General features: G+C 34.8%; 2 protein-coding genes and 1 long non-coding RNA gene across 15 annotated transcripts in view; 2 read left to right on the forward strand and 1 right to left on the reverse strand.

Moving 5' to 3' along the window:
- LOC110831293 (facilitated trehalose transporter Tret1) overlaps positions 1-5,419 on the forward strand; it is a 23,097-nt gene extending 17,678 nt beyond the window's left edge. For 4 of the 5 annotated variants that reach the window (XM_022067134.1, XM_022067132.2, XM_022067133.1 and 1 more), the window contains 2 exons: positions 1,215-1,487; positions 1,740-3,358. In XM_022067134.1, the coding sequence (XP_021922826.1) occupies positions 1,215-1,487; positions 1,740-2,507 (1,041 nt within the window). In that variant the 3' untranslated portion in view covers positions 2,508-3,358. Of the gene's footprint in view, positions 1-1,214; positions 1,488-1,739; positions 3,359-5,233 lie in introns of those variants that run through there. The other variant, XM_087351401.1, reaches the window with a different exon arrangement.
- The window catches only part of LOC110831296 (uncharacterized), a 31,699-nt gene extending 19,519 nt beyond the window's left edge, over positions 1-12,180 (reverse strand). For 3 of the 9 annotated variants that reach the window (XR_015535842.1, XR_015535841.1, XM_087351403.1), the window contains exons 1-3: positions 11,493-12,180; positions 10,613-10,771; positions 3,945-4,103 (exon numbers count right to left, since the gene is read on the reverse strand). Coding sequence is in view for 3 of the 9 variants with exons in the window: in XM_087351403.1 (XP_087207529.1) it covers positions 3,945-4,103; positions 10,613-10,771; positions 11,493-11,612 (438 nt within the window). In the remaining 6 variants the exon portion in view is untranslated. Of the gene's footprint in view, positions 1-515; positions 1,480-3,944; positions 4,104-4,777; positions 9,510-10,612; positions 10,772-11,492 lie in introns of those variants that run through there. The other 6 variants (XM_087351404.1, XR_015535840.1, XR_015535839.1 and 3 more) reach the window with 6 other exon arrangements.
- A 758-nt stretch (positions 12,181-12,938) lies between these two features.
- LOC147873349 (uncharacterized) lies at positions 12,939-15,584 on the forward strand. Its single transcript, XR_015535843.1, has 2 exons — positions 12,939-13,296; positions 13,386-15,584. It is a non-coding gene; the product is annotated as an uncharacterized LOC147873349 (long non-coding RNA).
- The last annotated feature ends 5,957 nt before the right edge of the window (positions 15,585-21,541 follow it).

Here is a 21,541-nt window from a genome sequence, read left to right on the forward strand (position 1 = left end):
AATTAATTTCAATAGACGTTCGATCATATACGAACATTTTGCTAATACCTTTTTGCTTTTAGTAGATTCGGATGCCTCTGAAGAACAGTTGAGTACAACTACGACACTCGTAATAAAGACTGCCATGAAGATATTCACCTCGCCGGTTAGACAAAGCACTTCCATTTTTATATTGCTGATAATTACAGAGTTTCAGCCAGAGCACATTTAAACCATCAGGTCCTTTATCAAATCATAATCAAAGATTGAATGCAACTATTTTTGAGTCTTGTGGTTAAAACATATGAATGACCTGAGGACAACAATGTCGCAAGAAAAGCTCTCTGCGTTAAGCACCATGCCCATCAAAAGTGAAGAAATTTGTAGCTTATCTTCTGAAGATATCATCAATGACTTTGCTATTAAAAAATCACCAAATATGTATTTTTTAATATTTCAATTAATATGTTATGCAAATATGTTATAACAGCCTTTTATATTTATTATTTTCATTAAAGAATAAAGTTTTCACCACATCGGTTTCATGTTTATTTTTTAATGTTCATCCGTTCAGTCAGAACACAAATTTTTTATTTACATTTTTACGTGGCTCACTTTCCTGACATAGCGTAGAGCCTCAGGTGGTTGAAGACCGACCTTGAATAAATCCATCTTGCGTTTATAAACATAGAACTCATTGAATATCCACTATGCCATATGTTATAAAGAAATTGGTCTGGCAGAGAGAACCACCACAAACTTTCATCTAAAATTAATATCATATGTTACCAAATGTCATGGTTTGAATATTTTACACTTCTGCTTCATGTTTAGGAATTCTCAGGTTAAAATCTCAGTCAAAAAAAAAACGGATTTCCTGGAAAATGACAGGAATTTAACTTCAATTATTCCTGGCCTCTTCTTTCCATCAATTAATCCATCTGGGATACTGAGATCATCATAAAATAAACCGCAAATAAACAAACACCGATATGTTTAAAAAATAAACTGAAATAAATAAGAAACATGGGACATTATAGTCATCAGAAGTTGTTTGGTTATGGTCTTCTGTTTCATGGTGTTGTGTAGTTTTGTAGCTAATGATTACAATTTAAAATGAATGTGTTGCCTCAATCTCCAGGATAAAATTTGGAGATATATTCTTCCAAAACATTGGTAACCAGCTACATCATAAACCAGAAGGTCATGGGTGTCTAATGTGTTATGTGTTGCAGTTCCATTTGGAAGAGATGGCAGACCCTAGACTAAGAGGCACACTATCTGCTTGTATCCTCCTGATGTATTCCATAGGCATTATGTTAATTTCTCTGATTGGCACCAATATGAGTTGGAAAATAGCAGCAGGACTTGCAGCTGTCATTGGTTTTGGGGATCTTGTGGGCTACAGTCTTCTGCATGAGAGCCCAGTGTGGCTGGTCAGAAACAATCATATCAACAAGGCTAATCAGGTGTTCAGCTGGTTATGGGGATCCGGGCATCCTGCAGAGGTAAGACAAATACTCATTCCATATTTATATCAAATGGAGGATGAAATGTAGGATCAAATGGAGGATGAAATGTAGGTAATATATACTAGGGAGCTGTGAATGATATATCAGTTAACTGATATTGTCCTTCAAAGGGCATGTTGTTTAATATGTTGTAATGACAGTATTATCTGTATGAAATTGCACAATTAGGATACAGTATGAAAATTCAGAAATGAAATTTGGAGAAATATATATGAGGTTTCTTTCCAGGTGGAGAGAGATCTACAGAAACTTTTAAAAAGAATAAAGGATGAGAACACTGAACTTGCCAAACAAATTAATACAAATGTGGCCCCTTATCAGAAATGGAAACAGTATTTCAAACCTCAAATATACAAGCCATTCATTATCGTCCATGTTTTCAACATCATTCAAATTATCTGTGGAACTAATCTCTTCATTTTCTATGCTGTGGATATCATCTCAGGTCTGAACAGTGATGGGAGTGTGGATATCAACTTAACTACCATCTTAACATCAATTGTAAGAGTTGTATTCATGGTTGTCTCTTGTATAATATTAGTATGGATTGGACGTCGAACAGTATGCATTTCCTCAGGTCTTGGTTCAGGTATTGCTGCAATACTAATTGGTACAGTTGTTCGTATGCAGAACGTTCAAGCATGGATAATAGTTAGTTTGGTACTCATATATGTGGCCTTCAATACATATGGATATTTTGTACTACCACCATCGATGATAGGAGAAATACTGCCATCTAAGATTAGGTGTGTTGCTGGGGCTTACATTTTTACTATGAATGACATTGGAATGTTTTGTGCAAGTAAAGCCTTTCCTTCAATTCTTAATGCAACTGGTATCTATGGACTTTTTTGGATATTTGGTGTGTCTTCATTAGCGTGTTCACTGTTTTTATACCTAATGTTACCTGAAACAAAAGGACGCTCTCTTGTGCAAATAGAAGAGTATTTCCTGAAACCAAATGTTTTATGGCTGACGAGCAATAAAGCAATGTAACTTTCACATTTGAAATGCTGATGCAATGCACTAACCAAGATCTAAGAGTTGATATTTTAATACCAGTGAGGTTTTTATGTATCACATTTGAGGATTTGGACTTGATTCATATGGCTCTAGATAGGATCCTGTGGCATGATTATGTAAACATGGTATCATCCTCTGGGTTTCATAATAGGCACAGAATATCTCAGCTAGCTGAGTGACCATTGCCCTTTCAAGAAAAACTCTGTTCCATGAACCTAGTTGTGTCATGCACAAAATGGACACATATTTTTACATCAGAATTAATTACTGTATAACTTTCTTGTGAGATCAACGGGGATAAAGATTTTCTTGCATAATAAAGTGCACTAACTTTTATTTTGCAAGGAACTGATACAGCCCTTGGATGCCACATGCTTTTCTTCTGTAAGGAGAAGCATTTCTCAGACACTTAATATCATCTCAGTTCAACAAATGTCAGAAAAGTCAGTGGCACTCTCTGTCACCAAATTCTACTTAACTTTTCATGAAAGTTATAGCACCCTCAGGGTTAGCATGTGTGACTTATGAGTATTTTGTGAATAACCTTTGAAAAACACCTATATCCTGATAAGAGTGTGTTGAGTATGTAATTTTTCCCATGTTGAGATTCCATAAATCAAAACTGTTTACTTGTATCTACATGCTCTTACCCTAAAACTGTATACATGTAAGGGTAATCTTAGGACACATTTGTCTTATTGCTGCTGAGAGCCAATTTTAAGTTTTATTTTAGATAAAAACTTGTGGTCTGTGTAAGCTAGCTATTGAGATGTAATGTATCTCAGGACTGTTAACAGAGTAAATCTATCAAACAGTGCACAACATTCCATGTAATTATCACTGTCACTGTCAGAAATTACAGTGCCACCAATAAATCTAAAATCCCAGAAAGAATGTAAACTGCGAGTGGAGATTTCACTCCACTTCACTTTTGGGAAGTCTCTTCTTACACCACAAAGCCTCTCTCTCCCCTACTGACTGTCACGCTGCAGTTACACAACTTTCAAACTTAACGACAAAACAAATGACGCAAAAACAACAAAGTTGTTCAGAGTGTGGATTTAAATTTTATTCTTTCAGTGATATCACTTATGATGAGAAGAAGGCAAATGGGAATACATACTACATCCATCCTAAATAAGATCTACTGTCAGTACAACCTGGTAATTCAGAGTACCATATCCTTACTTCTGATGGAAGGGGTAGAGGCTGAGTGAGTGTACTGCTAAAACAAACACAGTACTCTGAGTCCCTGTGTAGAATAATTCACTGGATCTATGAATGTCTGAAGATTTTCTATGATACCATTCATAACTTAGATACAATTTCAAAATTTATTCAACAGTAGTGACTTTTTTCATTTGGATGGATACACACACATGAGGACAATTGACATTTTAATGGACTTACCTCCTGTTCATCCTTCATAACTTGATTTGTAATTGGAATAGGATGTTCCTCAATTTTTATATCTGAGACATCCTCAGCTTTTACACTGATGACCTGATTTCTATCCTGACACATATCACTGTCTGAATCAGGTTCATCTTTCACCGAATCCATACAGTTCTGTAAAACCACCATACACATATACAATTATTATGTTACAGAAATGTTGTTTTTATAAAACAGTTACCCTAAAACAACATGCATGAATGCATGTATGGATACACTTGTACATACACACAAACAAATTACAACCATAAATAATTCATCCTTTACTATGGGAAAAGTTGAGGGTGTGTAAACCTCATCATTTCTCACGCCAACGGATTCTTCACTCAGAACATCCACATCATTTTCTATCTTGATTTTATCAATATTCTGCTGTACAATTATGAGTTAAACATAATTCATTCAGATGGTATGCATTAAATGCAGGTATAAATTGGATGAGAATCTACAATACCATATTCTGAAATAGAATATGGGGTGCTCTCAAGCTAATACTGAGTATATTCAGGATAAAATTGTATCTCACAAATCTTTTTCACATAAAAATTTCCAGAAAATAAGAAACTGCTGTAATGTTATGTGTGGCAAGAAAATTCATTAACCTTGTGTTGATGAAACAAGAAATTTACTGGAGTATTACTGTAGTGATGCCAAGGTACATAGCCTCTTACACAAGCATCTCACATTCCATCCCCATAGATACATAATAATAATAATAATTTATTTACATTCCATGGATCCATAAGACAGTCAGATGATGATAGGATGTGGAAAAAGTCATAATTCAATTCAATTCAATTCATTTATTTAAGTGCTTGACAACAGCCAGGTAAGGCCAATAATAGTCAAGCACTGAACAACAGCACAGGATGAAATATAATATAATATAATATAATAATTAAATTCATTTCAGTAATAATAAAAGTAAAACATTACAAATAAAAAACAAACGAACAAATTAAACTAAATATATAAATGTACAATAATAATAATTCAATTCATTTATTGATTAATAATTCACAAGTAAATGGGTTAAATAATATGCCTAAGCAAAATATACTCCTTGTTAATTCAATTCAATTCATTTATTAAAGTGCTTAACAACAGCCAAAAAGGCCAATAACAGCCAAGCACTAACAATACAAACATTACAATACAAAAACAAACAAACAATAAACTAAATATATAAATGTCAATATTAATTTATTATTTATTTATTTATTTAGTGTTCTGTCTGACGACAGGTCCATATGAACAGGGTCCTTCCATCCTTTTCTCGGACTGGGACCTGTTCATATACGTTCTTGGCAGATGATCCAGAAGTGGTTTGCCATTGCCTTCTTCTGTGTGTGAATGGAGTAATTGTTGGGATGCCACAGAGGAAAACTCCGTATTGCCTAGACCACTGCCTTGCCCAACACAAGTTATAATTTATTACAAAATAATAATCAGTAATAAACTAAATATACCTAAGTAATATAATTCAATTAAAAACACTAAATAAAACAAAACAGAAGGAACTTATAAAATTAATACCACAAAATAAGATAAAATACAGTCAGCACAGGAAATGAATACACAAAAAAAATGATGATTATTGTTTAAAAAGCTGACTGACATCAGTAGGCAAAATACGATCTTTGTTAAAGATGTCAATGCTCCTACAGACTGCATTGGCAGCAGAAACACATCTGGCAAAGGGACTTGCCTTGAAATTACGTTGTACAGTAAAGGTAGAGTAGTCTCTGATAGACCTAGTAGGTATGCAGAGACTAACTATATCAAAAACAGATGAGCAAATAATTTTGCCTTTAAAAACATTAATGAGGAAAAGCGCATCCAAAAACCTCCTCCTTAAATGTAACGATAAGAAGTTTAATCTAACTAATATATTGTCATAATTATAGGCACAAAAGCCATTAAAAAATCTAGTGTAACACAAAGCTACAAATTTCCTTTGAATCCTTTCCAATTTAAAGGAATTAGTATTAGTAATAGAGTTCCAAACAACGGATGCATACTCAATTTTGGAACGAACTAAAGTACTGTACAAAACCAATAGGCTATCAACAGTGGAGAAGGAAGAAGTAATGTACCGAATCAAGCCAAGCATTTTTAAGCTTTGTGAATATATATAGTTAATGTGCTGATGGAAATAAAGCTTACAGTCCAATAGAACACCGAGATCTTTAACACAATAAGAACGTGCCACCAGAATGTTACACAATTTGTAATTAAAGTAAATACTGTTTGTCTTTCAGGTGAACGATATAACAGTCGTTTTACTTAAATTAAGTTGCATCCCATTCACAAGACACCAATTTTGCACTGAATGAATATCATCCTGTAACAGTTTACAGTCATCAACATCACTAATACTCCGATATATCTTTAAATCATCAGCAAATAAAAGGCACTGTAAGTTATGTATGGAGTCGCAAATATCGTTAATAAATATATTAAAAAGTAAGGGGCCTAGGGTGGAACCCTGAGGCACTCCACACTTAATACGATAAGGATAAAAAAGCATTCCTGATACACGAACAAAGGATTGCCTGTCAGAATGATAACTATGGAACCAATCAACATAACTAGGTGATAGTCCAAAGTTTCTAAGTTTCCCAAGAAGAATATTATGAGGAACTAAGTCAAAAGCTTTAGTAAGATCAAAGTATACTGAATCCGTTTGTCCTTGAGTACTAACTGAAGGTAAAACGGAATTAAGGTAAGTAACCAAATTTGTTACTGTGGAATTAAATTTACGAAAACCATGCTGTGAGGGATTTAATCTGTACTTAAAATTTTTTTGCAAATGATCATAAACAATAAATTCAAATATTTTAGAAAAGTTATTAAGAATAGAAATGGGTCTGTAATTACTAACAGTGGAACTGTTACCTTTTTAAACACGGGAACAACAGCAGTTTGTTTCCACAGGGATGGAAAAGTGGCACTATTTAGATTTAAATTAAAAATATAGGTTAATAAGGGAGTAAAAATATCAGAACAACCCTTAATTACTAACGAAGAAATTCCATCTAACCCCACACACTTTGAAGGTCTGAGGCGCTTGATCGCCTTGCTAACTTCAGTAGGAGAAATAGAAGCGATGGGCAAAAAATCTAAAGTAACAGTATTGGTAGGACTAACAGACCGAAAAGAAGTGTTAAAAATTGATTCAAAATGGGTAGCAAATTCATCAGCAATGTGTTTGGGGTCAGTGACAAACTGATCACCAATTTTTATCTGAATAAAGGAACTATCTTTCCTTTTGAAATCTGAAACATATTTCCTAAAATGCTTAGGGTGAGTCTTAAGACTGTCATCAACAGACTTTAACCACCGCCGCCTATCGGACTTAATGGTAGCCTTAACTAATTTACGAAAGTGCGCGAAATAGGTATAATGTTCATATGAGTTGGTCTTTTTGAACCGACATAAATAATGATTCTTTTTATTAATGTAATGTTTTAAGGTACCGGAAAACCAAATAGGAAATTTAGACTTACTAGAATACTTATTTGGAATAGCTAAATTTAATGCATCAGTAACCACCGACTTGAGCTGTTCTACGGCAGAGTCCGCAGAGGACAAATTGTAAACGCAGGACCAATCATAAGAAAATAAATACCTATAAAGTAGTAAATAGTCAGCACGCGCGTAATTACGGGAACAACAAGAGGGCTGTGAATTGGTAGTCAAAAATATATTTCTACGATCCACCACCAGGGAAGGATGAAAAACATCAGGTTTAACCAAATCATGATTAAAAATTGTAACGCTGACAGAGGAAAAGTTAGCAAAAACAAGATCAAGCAGATTCTTGTTTTGAATGGTAAGGTTGTGCTGAGCAAGTCCAAGAAAGCATGCAGCACTATGAACGACATCCCTTCTAATTTTAATGTAGTGATGTGAGTTAGCTTGAGGGAAGCCTTGTACCCAATCAAAACCAGGTATATTAAAATCACCTAAGAGAACTACCCAAAAATTTTGAGGGTTTAAATTCTTTTCCAGAGAATTAAAATAATTTTCAATAACTTTAACATCGGTGTTAGGCGAGAAATAGTGGTTTCCAACAAGTAAGCTGAAACCATCAGGAAGAGGAACTTCAACCCAAACACATTCGCTGATAAATTCAAGATCATACCTACGTTTACAACCAGCCAGAGATTGGTGAACTGCCGTCAACACACCACCACCTCTAGTTAAGATAAGATCGGTATAACCTCTGTCAGCGCAGAAAACGAGATAGTCATCAGGAAACAAACTGCGATTAAAAAACGAATCATTAAGCCACGTCTCGGTAATACATATAATTTTAAAATCATTAATACATACATTATCATAAAAGTTGGTACATTTAGTGCGCAAACCTCTAACATTTTGATAATAAATATCAATAAAGTCCAAAGACTTAGAACCAGACGTGGTGAAACGAACCGAATTGGTGGCACAACAGGTACCTAACATAATTAAGAGGTACTGATGCTTCCCCCAAGCTCCTCACAAATACTGGCCGGCTTCGTTGCAGGGCACGTTGCAGTAGCAGAGTCAGAGTCAGCCGTTGTTGGTATAGAAATAGGAGGTGCACCAGGGGAGTACATCTGATCAGGGATTAGTTTCCCATAAAAGGGAGCAATCAGGCACCCATTTGGCCATACACAGGTGTTATTTATAAGAGGAAAATCCTCTTCATTGACCAAAATGTGAAATGCAGCATAAGAATTAAATTTTGTTTTAAGCCTAGTGCAAACTAACCTTTTGAGGCTTAATTGCTCCTTTAAAGACTTGTCTACGTCAGCAGTCGTGACCTCAGGGCTAAATCGTGAAACAAAAAGGGCCGTAGACCTTACCATTTTAGAAACAATGGGTAGAGAAGCAGAGTTTCTCACCCCTAACAACGGCTGTCTGCGTTGTTTAACTATGTTGGCCGAAGGCATCCCAGAAGATGACTTCTTTTTATGATTTACTGTTGTAAAACCTTCAGTGTCCACACTGGAGACTTTAGGTTTTAACCCAGCAGATAGTACATCCTTGTAGGATTTCGATCCCACGTCGGCAACAGTAGAGGCAGAACGAGGAACCGTATCCATGGCTTTGTTTGCAGGAACACTATAAACTAAGGTGGTTGTTCCCCCACAAGTAATTTTGTTATGATGAAATTTTAGATAGTCATTATCCTTCTGAAGTTGCTGAACATCTTCAGAAAGCTTTAGGACCATCTGAACCAAATTTTCGACTAAGTTATGGGTGCTAACACCATTCAGCCGAACCGTCTCCAGTTGTACACTGAGCGATTCAGGGTCCTTAAATGTTGGCAAGATGAGCTCCCTGTTGGGAGATACAATCTTCAAAGGAAGATCCGATGTGGAGGCCGATCTGGTTGCACGAACAGGAGTGTTATCATCCCTGGACACACGAGACCCGATACAGCAGGAAACACACTTAAAGGTGGATACACCACTACTCATATAAAACGAACATTCAGTTTCCGAGATTTGCAAACAACAAAGATGATACCTGAAGCCAAAAAATAATAATAATAATAATAATACAATACATATTATAAAGTACAATTCGTACTATTATATAAATTTCACATAATACAAAACAAAGTATTCACCTACAGAAATGATAAGCTACAAATAGACCTACCCATTACAAAAAAGAAAAATTTATCACTTATTTGTAAACAACATAAATTCATTGACAGAGTAAAAGGAGTGTGTAATTAAGAATATTTTTAACGTTACCTTAAATTATTATTTACACACCTTCATTCATTTATAAAGGATAATTCCACACTCTTAACTGTGTAGTGGTCATGCTCATGTTAGCCATAACATAATGAACACAAGACGGGAATATTTTTCAACCACATTATAACATAACGACTTGAGACCTTTTTATATAACTATTAGTTATGTTTGCTTTTATATACTCGCGGAGGTACCCTTCAGAGATGGAAATATTTCTTCAGCTCTGTGCAATATAATTTTTGGCACGCTTGTTGCAACAGACTCCAGAATGTTCTTAAGGTATGTAATTATCACTGTCACTGTCAGAAATTACAGTGCCACCAATAAATCTAAAATCCCAGAAAGAATGTAAACTGCGAGTGGAGATTTCACTCCACTTCACTTTTGGGAAGTCTCTTCTTACACCACAAAGCCTCTCTCTCCCCTACTGACTGTCACGCTGCAGTTACACAACTTTCAAACTGAACGACAAAAACAAATGATGCAAAAACAACAATGTTGTTCAGAGTGTGGATTTAAATTTTATTCTTTCAGTGATATCACTTATGATGAGAAGAAGGCAAATGGGAATACATACTACATCCATCCTAAATAAGATCTACTGTCAGTACAACCTGGTAATTCAGAGTACCATATCCTTACTTCTGATGGAAGGGGCAGAGCCTGAGTGAGTGTACTGCTAAAACAAACACAGTACTCTGAGTCCCTGTGTAGAACAATTCACAGGATCTACGAATGTCTGAAGATTTTCTATGATACCATTCATAACTTAGATACAATTTCAAAATTTATTCATCAGAAGTGACTTTTTTCATTTGGATGGATACACACACATGAGGACAATTGACATTTTAATGGACTTACCTCCTGTTCATCCTTCATAACTTGATTTGTAATTGGAATAGGATGTTCCTCAATTTTTATATCTGAGACATCCTCAGCTTTTACACTGATGACCTGATTTCCATCCTGACACATATCACTGTCTGAATCAGGTTCATCTTTCACCGAATCCATACAGTTCTGTAAAACCACCATACACATATACAATTATTATGTTATTTTATATATTAATTGCGTCATGTTTGTGTTTTATTGATACAATATTTTTATTTTCCGTCTATACACAAACTTAAAATAATGTTGTTTAAAATTATCTAAAATTATAACATTCTCAGTAGACACTGCATCATGTTACATTTTTTGTATCGACGACGTGTTTCAATGTGTATTACATCATCATCAGGTCATCAATTTTAATATATTTTAAAAACTGTAGTACACTTTGCGTTGCGTTTATTGATTATTTTAATTTGTTTAATTTTAAGTTTTTTGTCTCTTCCTTATGGTTTGGAGGTTGTACTTGGATGTTTTATATCGGGTTGTAATTGATGTGTTGTGTGTCCGATATTAAGAGACGGTAAACTGCACAGTTACCCTAAAACAACATGCATGAATGCATGTATGGATACACTTGTACATACACACAAACAGATAAGAACCGTAAATAATTCATCCTTACATAGCGTCTTACACAAGCATCTCACATTCCATCCCCATAGATACAACACACCTTCTTTCATTTATAAAGGATAATTCCACAGTGTTAATGGTGTAGCGGTCAGGCTCATGATAGCCATAACATAATGAACACAAGACGGGAATATTTTTCAACCACATTATAACATAACGACTTGAGACCTTTTTATATAACTATTAGTTATGTTTGTTTTTATATACTCACGGAGATACAATTCAGGGATGGAAATATTTCTTCAGCTCTGTGCAATATACTTTTTGGCATTCTTGTTGCAGCATACTCAAGAATGTTCTTAAGGTATGAAAATTGTTCATCACACATCATGATTAGTGATGAGCGATAAACAGTGATCTGTGATTTTGTCACTGTGATCAGAAAATCACGATCACTGCAGTGGTTAAAGTGCTCACTAAACAGTGATGACAGTGATTCTTAATTTCTTATGCATCCTAGCGAGAACACGGTACACTATTTTGACTGCTCAGAGCAGTTTAGAGTCAGATCACAGTGATTCTCAGTAATTTCTTATGCATCCTAGTGAGAAAACGGGGCACTACAGTATTTTGACAGCTCAGTTCTACTGTCTGTAAATATAAAATAAACGATTTCTATACATTTTGTTTCCTTTAAAACTTTATTGTTTTATAATGTATATTAAATAAATTATATTGTCCATATCATCATACATGGAGCATAATGATAATGCATTTGACTATACAAGTTGCTGTAGACCTACCGGTACTGCTAGACTGAGCAGTAAGAAAGCAAAAATGCTTGTGTTTTTGAATTGTAACGTGGGAAATGTTAGTTAATTCTGTTATTTTCTTGCATGCACAGTCATTAACACACACACATATATGTATGTATGTATATATATATATATATGTGTATGTGTGTGTGTGTGTGTGTGTGTGTATGTATGTGTGTATGTATATATATATATATATATATATATATATATATATATATATAGGGGGGTAATTAAAATATTGGTTTCTGGTGTATGTATTTATGCTAATGTATTTACCTCGTGTTCAGTTTCCAAAATGGCTGATTGCTTGCAACATACAATATTGTATAGGAAATGTTATATTTTGAAAAGAATATTAGTTTAAATAAAGTTAGGCGTACACCTAACCTAAGTGTAAACTTTCATTTTAGATACGAAGTATTAAATACAATATTCTTGTAATAAAGTAATTTTATTTTAGCTTTTAAATAACCATTATTTCAAATACAACTTACACATTCTGAATTTTCGACATGATAATTTCTGTAATTTTAGTATTCATAACATCAGCTGTATTGTAATCACACGTAAACAGAGCAGCAACAGACAGCCAATCATATTCTCAGTAGCATCACTGTGTACCACCACAGTCAATGTTACCAATGGAGCGATGAGCTAAATCACAGCCGTGACAGAATGCTAAATGCATGCTCGCATCTCGATTACTGTTTCACTGCGTAAGATCACTGTGATTGAGAGTGAGTAATCACAGTCAAACCTGTGTTCACAGAAGAGCAGTTTAACTCATCACTAATCACGATTGTATAGGAAACTAGCTTGAATCCTATTAATACTCCTTCACACTTCTGTATAAACGCGGACAATGCTATGAGCGTCCTTTTGCAGTCAGCGATAAAATTTCTGCCTTCCAATGCACAGATAACAGAAATAAACTTGACCGTAGGTTTTCTCGGCGGTGTTGAATGTTTCATGTTAACCAACATTTCGGCAAACAAAGCAATTTCGGTCTGGACTTTCCAGATACGAAATTTTTCGAAAGATCTTCCCATCGGATCACGCCATTGAATACAGTGAAGGGCGCGACATCCCAGAAGACAGCAATCTTCGTATCTGTCGCCGTGTGAACGTGAAATCTTACTCTCAATCTGTGTAATTCCTTCCGCTGACTGTGAATATCCCTGCCCGCAAGACGTATAAACAAATAGTTTTTGTGCCACATGTCGAAATATATGCAATGCAAATCAAAAGTTTAAGACAGTAAGCTTAAGTTTTATAAGCAATTTTTAAATGCCAGTATATTCAACTTATGATAAGTTTCTCAACTTATACCTTGCACCAATTTGCAGGGACGTATCAAGAACCTGAAGACTTGGAGCTCTTGAGGCCTGGTTGCAAGTTTTGCTTGAAATCCAGAAACAAAAAAATATTACAGGATTCATTTGGTAATGTAAGATAAAAGAGATAAAAAATACAGACACAGGGTAATAACCCATTTCTTTTCCAGCAGAAACTAAAGCTATCTGAGACAGATACTAAGTACAAGGCACTTCTTAATTTGTCTTACTTCAAGCACTTGACCTTCAGACAAGGACCGCAGAATACAAAGCTTCCCATTAGACCATATTCTGAATAAACAACAGAAAAATAAATATCAACAATGCTCAATCGTACCTCTGACATTATGAATCCCATCACAAGGGGATCATCTTACAACAGTAAGAGTACAAAATTATCCCTATGCCTCAGCACCATGCAATGAGGTCACAGAGGGGATGTAATAGTAAAGTTTAAAGCATCTGAATGGTCAGATTCATGCTCTAACCACTTGACCCCTAGGAAATATCACCAGTACACAATGGATACAAGGAGGCTGAGTGGACAGTTGCCAAAAATATTATATTCACCTCTCCTAATCATCAATGATTTGATAATTTCTTCCTTTCATCATAAGGTACAGGGAGGTAGGGGATTACACACAGTGATGCATGCAAAAATGCTATCTCTGCCATTTCTTGTCAGTATCCTGAATTATACACCGGTACTATTCATGATCTCTGCACTGATGAATACAAATAAAGTGAGACTGTTTACATACACAAAATAAATCAAGAGCTATAAAGGCAGACACGTGTGTTTGTTTGAGGGTACAGGTTAAAGAAACACAGGTGTTACCTCTTCTTTATGGTGGCTACAGTGTGCATGAAAATCAAAGCTTGGACACTTGTTTCCAAAGAAAAGAACAAGGTAAAACTCAAACATAATTAAAACAAATCACCAAACACTACTGTATCGCAGTAGTTACAACAGTAAATATTCCAGAGCCCGTCATTTTCCAATGGTTTGTTAAGTGAGAAAAGAATTCATTGCCACCCATAGACATTTTCATGCTTAATCTTTTTACAACCCCTTCTCCAGTCTTCTCTTATCCTCTTACACGAGCTCCTCTTGTGTGTCAACTCTTCTCTACTCTGTTCTGGTATCCTCCCTCATTTCATCTCCCCCACCTTGTCCTTGGTCTCCATCATCATCATCACCATCACCATAACCAACATTGAAATAAACCATCACAAGATGGATAAAATATTGAAACATATTCAGAAATATTAAACACAGTTAACAATTAAAGCAAAGAACACCAGTGACTGCAACAATATCCATGCCAGATACAGAATGGTGTAAAAAAAAAGTGAACTGAGCTTTCATTCATGATGTACCATTACTGACATTATTTTAATTGACATAATTGGAAATTGGAATATTTATCGACTCCAAGCTCCCATTTCACAACCATGTTGACTACATATTTTCACATTGTATTAAGTTGCTGGGTCTTGTTCGCACATTAACCTTTTCGTTCTCTTCTCTCGATTGCCTGTATATGTTATATGTAACCTTAGTTAGATCCAAGCTTGAGTACGCCTCGGTCGTTTGGAATTCTATTACGACTACTGATGGCAACAAACTGGAACGTATCCAGCAGAAGTTTGCAGCCCTTTGCTACTATTGTTTCCTCCCCCAAGTTCATTACAGATATGCTGATGTGTTAGAGTTTTTAAAACTCCAGACCCTGCGTAAGAGAAGGCATTCTTGTGATGCACTCTTCCTTGCACAGGTTTACCGCGGTTTTAAATGCTGTCCTTCCCTTCTGGAAGCTGTCGGTCTCCGCATCCCTGCTCGGAATCTGAGAGATTTTTCTATGTTCAGTTCTAGCCCTTTGATCAAAAACAGTCCTTCTGCTAGATGCGCATCAGCTGCTAATGTCATCTGCAGGGATTTGGACATATTCGAGACGAAAATTGTCACACTTCTTCACATTTTATAATAGTATAATTTACTTAATTGATTCATGTTATTTTTACAAATATCCTAATGTAGTTAGTAGTAATTTTTTGTGTATTTATTTTTCCGTATCAATGTATTTTATATATTGCTTGTTTTACCTTTTATGTTTTATTGTGTTTGTGAGTTTATCTCTGTGCTGTATCTGTAATTGGCCATCAGGCTGTTGATACAGCACACAAATAATAAAGAATTGAATTGAATAACTGTTCTGGGCTACTGTTTTTTCTACGTGTTAACCTAGATGTGCCATTAAGTGTTCCACGTGGGCAAATAATATTCAGTTACCTTCAGTTCAATTCTGTGTATTATTAGTGGATTTAAACCTATACCTATTATGTTACCTGACCACTTACTAACAAGTGACCATATTTCGGTTGTAATGTGTATGGAATAAACATAAGCATCAAGAATGTAGTAAAAAAACAATGGCCCCCTAACTGGATACATAGACATAAACCTGATTCAGCAGAAATGAGAACAGTCATGAAATCTGAAAGGATTTAATTGGTCGGTTTCAAGTTCTGGCCATTTTACTCACAGCAAAATATATCCAGCATATACTGAACAGGTATACCAGCCAAAGAACCAGTCCACAAGCAGTGGCAACAGAAACATTCCTGCCCCTACCAGCAATCCAGCTTGATTACACTGTGATAAAATTTGCTTGAACTTAAATTTTATCATAAGGAAATGCCTATTTTGTAGGTTAACTTCTTAGAACTTCAGTTTATCCACCTGAAAAACTACCAAGCTGGCTTTTCAATGCAGTACTAACTACTGTCTGGAACGATGTGGAATGAGAGGCAGGAAACATAATTTGTTTTTGGGCCAATTAAATTACAATAAAGGTACAGAACTTCAATCAGTGTGCCATTAACAGCTAAAGTACTTCAAGTACTGGTCAAATTTGACACTTTGTTTGTGTCGCTTGGTATGACGCTTCTGTTGTTAGCAACTGAAACCCAAAATACATGCTGCCACATAAGCAGGGTATTATCACAAATGTATTCCTTTGGATTTATAATACTATGTATTTTAACAATAGTCATAGCATCAGGTATCAATGTCCTCAAAACAGATAAAACTTACAAAATGAATATGCTACAAATAATATACCTGAAACCACCATTATTTAAACACGAAACACAATGCATTGGTTTAAAATAATTTAAATAGCTACAACAGGAAAGCCAGAAAGTGTCTAAACACACATAAAAATTGTCCTTAGGGGTATGCAGCATTCCAAGTTACTTAACACCTAACTTATGTGCATATTTTCAATACCATACAGTATTACTGACCAGAAGGCAAACATCGACAATTAAAAGATTCAGTCAAGAAACTCAGTCTCGGATGGAATTACATCCAAAGTCAAAGAAGTGTTTTTAACAGACAGTATTCTCTCTGTGTTAAGCAATAGGCCTTACAATTTCTAATCTAGAACTCCTGACATTAATGACATCATGTGTGGTAGTCAAGTTTGGGGCAATGCAAATCAAAAGTTTAAAACAGTAAGCTTAAGTTTTATAAGCAATTTTTAAATGCCAGTATATTCAACTTATGATAAGTTTCTCAACTTATACCTTGCACCAATTTGCAGGGACGTATCAAGAACCTGAAGACTTGGAGCTCTTGAGGCCTGGTTGCAAGTTTTGCTTGAAATCCAGAAACAAAAAAATATTACAGGATTCATTTGGTAATGTAAGATAAAAGAGATAAAAAATACAGACACAGGGCAATAACCCATTTCTTTTCCAGCAGAAACTAAAGCTATCTGAGACAGATACTAAGTACAAGGCACTTATTAATTTCTCTCACTTCAAGCACTTGACCTTCAGACAAGGACCGAAGAATACAAAGCTTCCCATTAGACCATATTCTGAGCCAGCTCAATACAGTCTATACCCTCACACACCACCTAAGATCCATTTTAATATTATCCTCCCATTTATGCCTAAGTTTTTCTAGTGGTCTCATCCCTTTATGTTTTCCAACACAAATGTTATATGCATTTCTCATTTCCCTCCATGTGCTAAATGTCCCACCCATCTCATCATCTCTGATATATTCACTATAGCAAAATGGCTTATGTTCACAAACATGCTCGATGTTCCTTAAAAATAAATAAAATGAATTTAATTAGGCCCACTATGTACAGTCAAACCCTGACACAATAGCACCTTGATTACTGCTGCCACTTATATACAAAGTTTATTCAAATGGACCGTTAATTGGGCACTCATGGGGCCACGTCCTAAGGAGATTGTTCGGTTCTAATGGAAACACTAAAGAATGTGCCTCCCTTGGAGTCGGACAAACATAAAGCAATTTAGAGAATGTTTGTTGATTTGAAATCCGTGTATGGTCTTCAGTTGGTTGCGTATCGAACCTTTATGGTTCGGTTGTTGACCCGAGTGACAGGGAGTCTTTTAACATAGTTAAGGGATTACATTAAGAGTGGAGATTCATGTGAGCGGTATAAGCCTCGGATATTGAGTGAATATTTCCCATTTGTGGTTGGGAAGAAACTAATTAGACCTAACTTCCAAGCTCCTGATTGCCTCTTATGGGCATTTACTGACTAAGTAGTATAATCAGCCGAATTTTTGTGGTATTGCGTTACAGAGCAAGAGACAGTAGATATTGTCTTGATGAATTTTAATCCCAATATTCTGGGTCAGTCGGCGTTTATAGAAAGAACTTTTTCCTATCGCGAGGCGCAGGAAATTAGTGAGCCATGTTGAAGAGTAGAATGAATGCCAACCGTCCGATTGTCAGCCTGGCGTTTTCCCATGGGGTACGACTGCGTCACGAGTGGCTGCCCCTTCCTCTGGTAAGCCGTCCTCATGGGCCTCGTTGCCAACAAATTCCGTCAAGCGTTGGAGGTGTAATAAAATGGGGCACGTGCGAAGGGATTGTGGGGTATAGGAACTTCAGTAAGGATTTTTTTCGATTTGATCCTTCTTTCGGTTAGGCTTATGTGTGGTATATTAATTATAATTTTAATTTTGATCCCTGGAATTCAAAATTTAGGATTGATTTTTCAGAACGTTCGAAATAATTTTAATTTTTCGAATTGAGTGTCTAAATTTTTCATATTAGGAATGTATGTAATTTCTGAGACTCTCAGAATTTATAAAATGTTAATTTTTGCATCTTTGGAAATAATGTAGTGTAATATGAGGGATTGTGTGTCCCAGAACTTAATTACTTTATTTTAAGGACTATCTTTTGTGGTCAGTTAAGTTTAAGTCAAGATAAGTTTGGGATATCTCAGGTCAGGTAGTCTAGGTCTTTCTTTAGGTCTTCATTTTGGGCTAAGAATATTTACACCTACATACATTTTGGAATGATATTGTTTCATCTTGTAGATTTTTATGAATTTTTGAAGTTTGAGAATAATTGTATTCAGAACTTGTGCGCGTCTTTGAATTTTGGAAGTGTGGAAGTAAATTACGTTTCGAAATTTTGAAATTCATGAAAATTTTCAGCTTTATTAAACAATAATTTTTTAGATTTGTTGAATCATTAAAATTAGGTATGGAAGAACATTTTGATATAATGGTAAGTTTAAAATATCCACATATTTAATTTTTAGAAATTGTTGAATTATAGGTTAAACTACTTCGGTTAGGATATTTTATTTTGTCTCAAGTTGCGACAGGTTGTGTTAGACTATGCCGGTAAAAATTCAGGTGCTAGGTGAGTGAATATGAACTGTGTATTATTTCTTCATTCAAATATTTTAAATCTTTGTGATAGAGGTATTTCTAATGATTGTGTAATTAAATGTCTTCTAGTCATGAAATCCTAATAAAATTATATCTACTGAGAATTGCTCCCTTTTTTCTTACGAAATTCGAGGGTTTGATTAATGTTTTAATTTCAATTATGAAATGAACGTCAGAGCTGTTCCTTTTATTTTTGGCTTTTGAAACACTAAAATCTTTCAAGAATTTGACATTCTGAGTGTTTTTGAATTTTAATATTTATATGTTTTGGAAAATATAAAATTTCTAAACTTTCAAACGTAGAAATTTTGAAGAAATAGAAATATTTTAAATTCCGAACGTTTTACTAAATATTATGAAATTAGGACAATTTTGGAATTCTGATAACAAAGGGGTACCCAAGTTTTAAATTTTGAAAGTTTTGATGTTGAGAAATTCGACTCTCTACGCGCATATAAAATTAAATATTTTGAAATATAAGAGTTGAATATTTTAGGAATTTTTAGACGAATTTTCAAATGATATCGTTGCAAATTCCAAAATAATTTATTTTTCTTGACCAATTATAAAGGATTTCTATTTATGATTCTTACGATTAATTAAATGGATTAAGTATGGTAATGCAATTCTTATAATTGAGGTTGCTTACGTAAGGTTAGGTAAGTAAAGTTAGACGTACATAGGTTAAATCAAATACGTCTCTGTTAGTTTTATTTCAGGTTAGGTTTAGAAAGTTCGGTTAGGTTATTTGAGGATAGAATAGATTATTATTTAATGTTACGTTACCTTCCGTGTTTCAGTTTCGGGTGATTATTTAGTTACCTGCTTCGTCCAGCGAAATAAAATTTCAGTGCGTGTGAAATCACTAGTCATTTTTAAAGTTTCATTACTTTCACCCTTAAAATAAAAAAATAAGAATCTGTAATTTCCATATTCGAATTTGCAAGATTAAAACTTCATATATCAACATGAAACATGTCCTAAAAATTCGTAAACGGAATTCCAAAACAGCAGATTCTAACTATACGTAATCTAACGTAAGAAACCCTGTAATAAAACCTCTCCTTTCTTAACATAACCTATTGTAACCTAACTTGACTGAAACTAGCTTAACTCAGATTGAATTAACCTTGATTAACCTAACATAACTGAACCTATATTTCCCCAAACTATCCTACTTCGACAAATTTAACATGATCTTTCACAAGACATGTTAATAAGACCTATCCAAATAATCAGATACTTTTAATTACAATTTTCATTTTAATAATACTTTAAAAGATTATTAGTAACCGAACCTACAGAATCTATCCTAACGTAACGTATCCCAAACGAACATGTCCCAACCTGACCTCTTCTATACTAACGGAACCAAAAGTCACATGTAGTAAACTAACTTGTAAATATAAATAACATGACATCTTACAGTAATCTGAACTTTCACCTAAAACACAAACTTTCCGTAACCTAACGCAGCAGAATCTACGGAAACTCCTATTGTTTTCCACGTCCTCGCCTGATTCTAACCAGTCCCCACTGCTTAGGATTAGGCTATTCCTTCATTGTCTGGTTCCTATAACTCCAGCATTTTCACTCGAGCGGCTTACTCATCGCCCTGATGATGGAGGCAGTAAGGACTTCTGAAACGTCGGTAAACTTCTACCAGACCACATGGCGCAACAACCCAGAAGACAGCCATCGTTAAACCAAACTTCCATAATTTAATGTAAAATAAAATGTCTAATCATGCCTAACCTAACAAACAGGACCTCTCTTAAAGTAACCGCACCAAATTTACTGACATTCCTGATTTTATTTTTCTAAATGTATTCAAAAATTAGAGAAGTAGATTTTAAGAATTTAAATTCTGGAAGCACTTAACAGTATCAAACCTGCCTTGCTGAAAAAATTTGTTGCACATTTTAAAAAATCAACATTTTTTTTCTTTCCTCTTGACACACAAAAATAAAAAAAATTACAGTCCTCACGTTCGGAATGTCAAGATTTAGTCTTCGAAATTCAACATTAAATCAAATTAATAATTCGTAAACAGAAAGGGAACAGTCTATGTGGTTAGTATTATAGGCATGGTAAGAGGGTTCTATCTATGCCATCTGTATTATAGCCATGATAGAATTTCTAAATAGTCAGTAATACATGATTCGATGAAGGGGTCTACGTGGTCAGAAAAATAGGAATGAATAGAAGTGTTTTATGGTCATTTTTATAGGCACAGATAGATAGGTCCATGTGGGCAGTTTAATGGGAATGAATAGAGGCATCTACATGGTCAGTATTATAGGCATGGGTAGTGGTGTCTATGTTGTCAGTATTATAGGTGTGGATACGAGGTCTATGTGGTAAGTGTATTCTCACGTAGACTATATTGACTAATCTTCATGGTATCCACCAACATGTCAACATAACAC

Source organism: Zootermopsis nevadensis, unplaced genomic scaffold, assembly GCF_977971745.1.
Source record: "Zootermopsis nevadensis isolate Lab colony 2312 unplaced genomic scaffold, Znev_1.0 Znev_ptg000019l, whole genome shotgun sequence".
NCBI lineage: Eukaryota > Metazoa > Arthropoda > Insecta > Blattodea > Termopsidae > Zootermopsis > Zootermopsis nevadensis.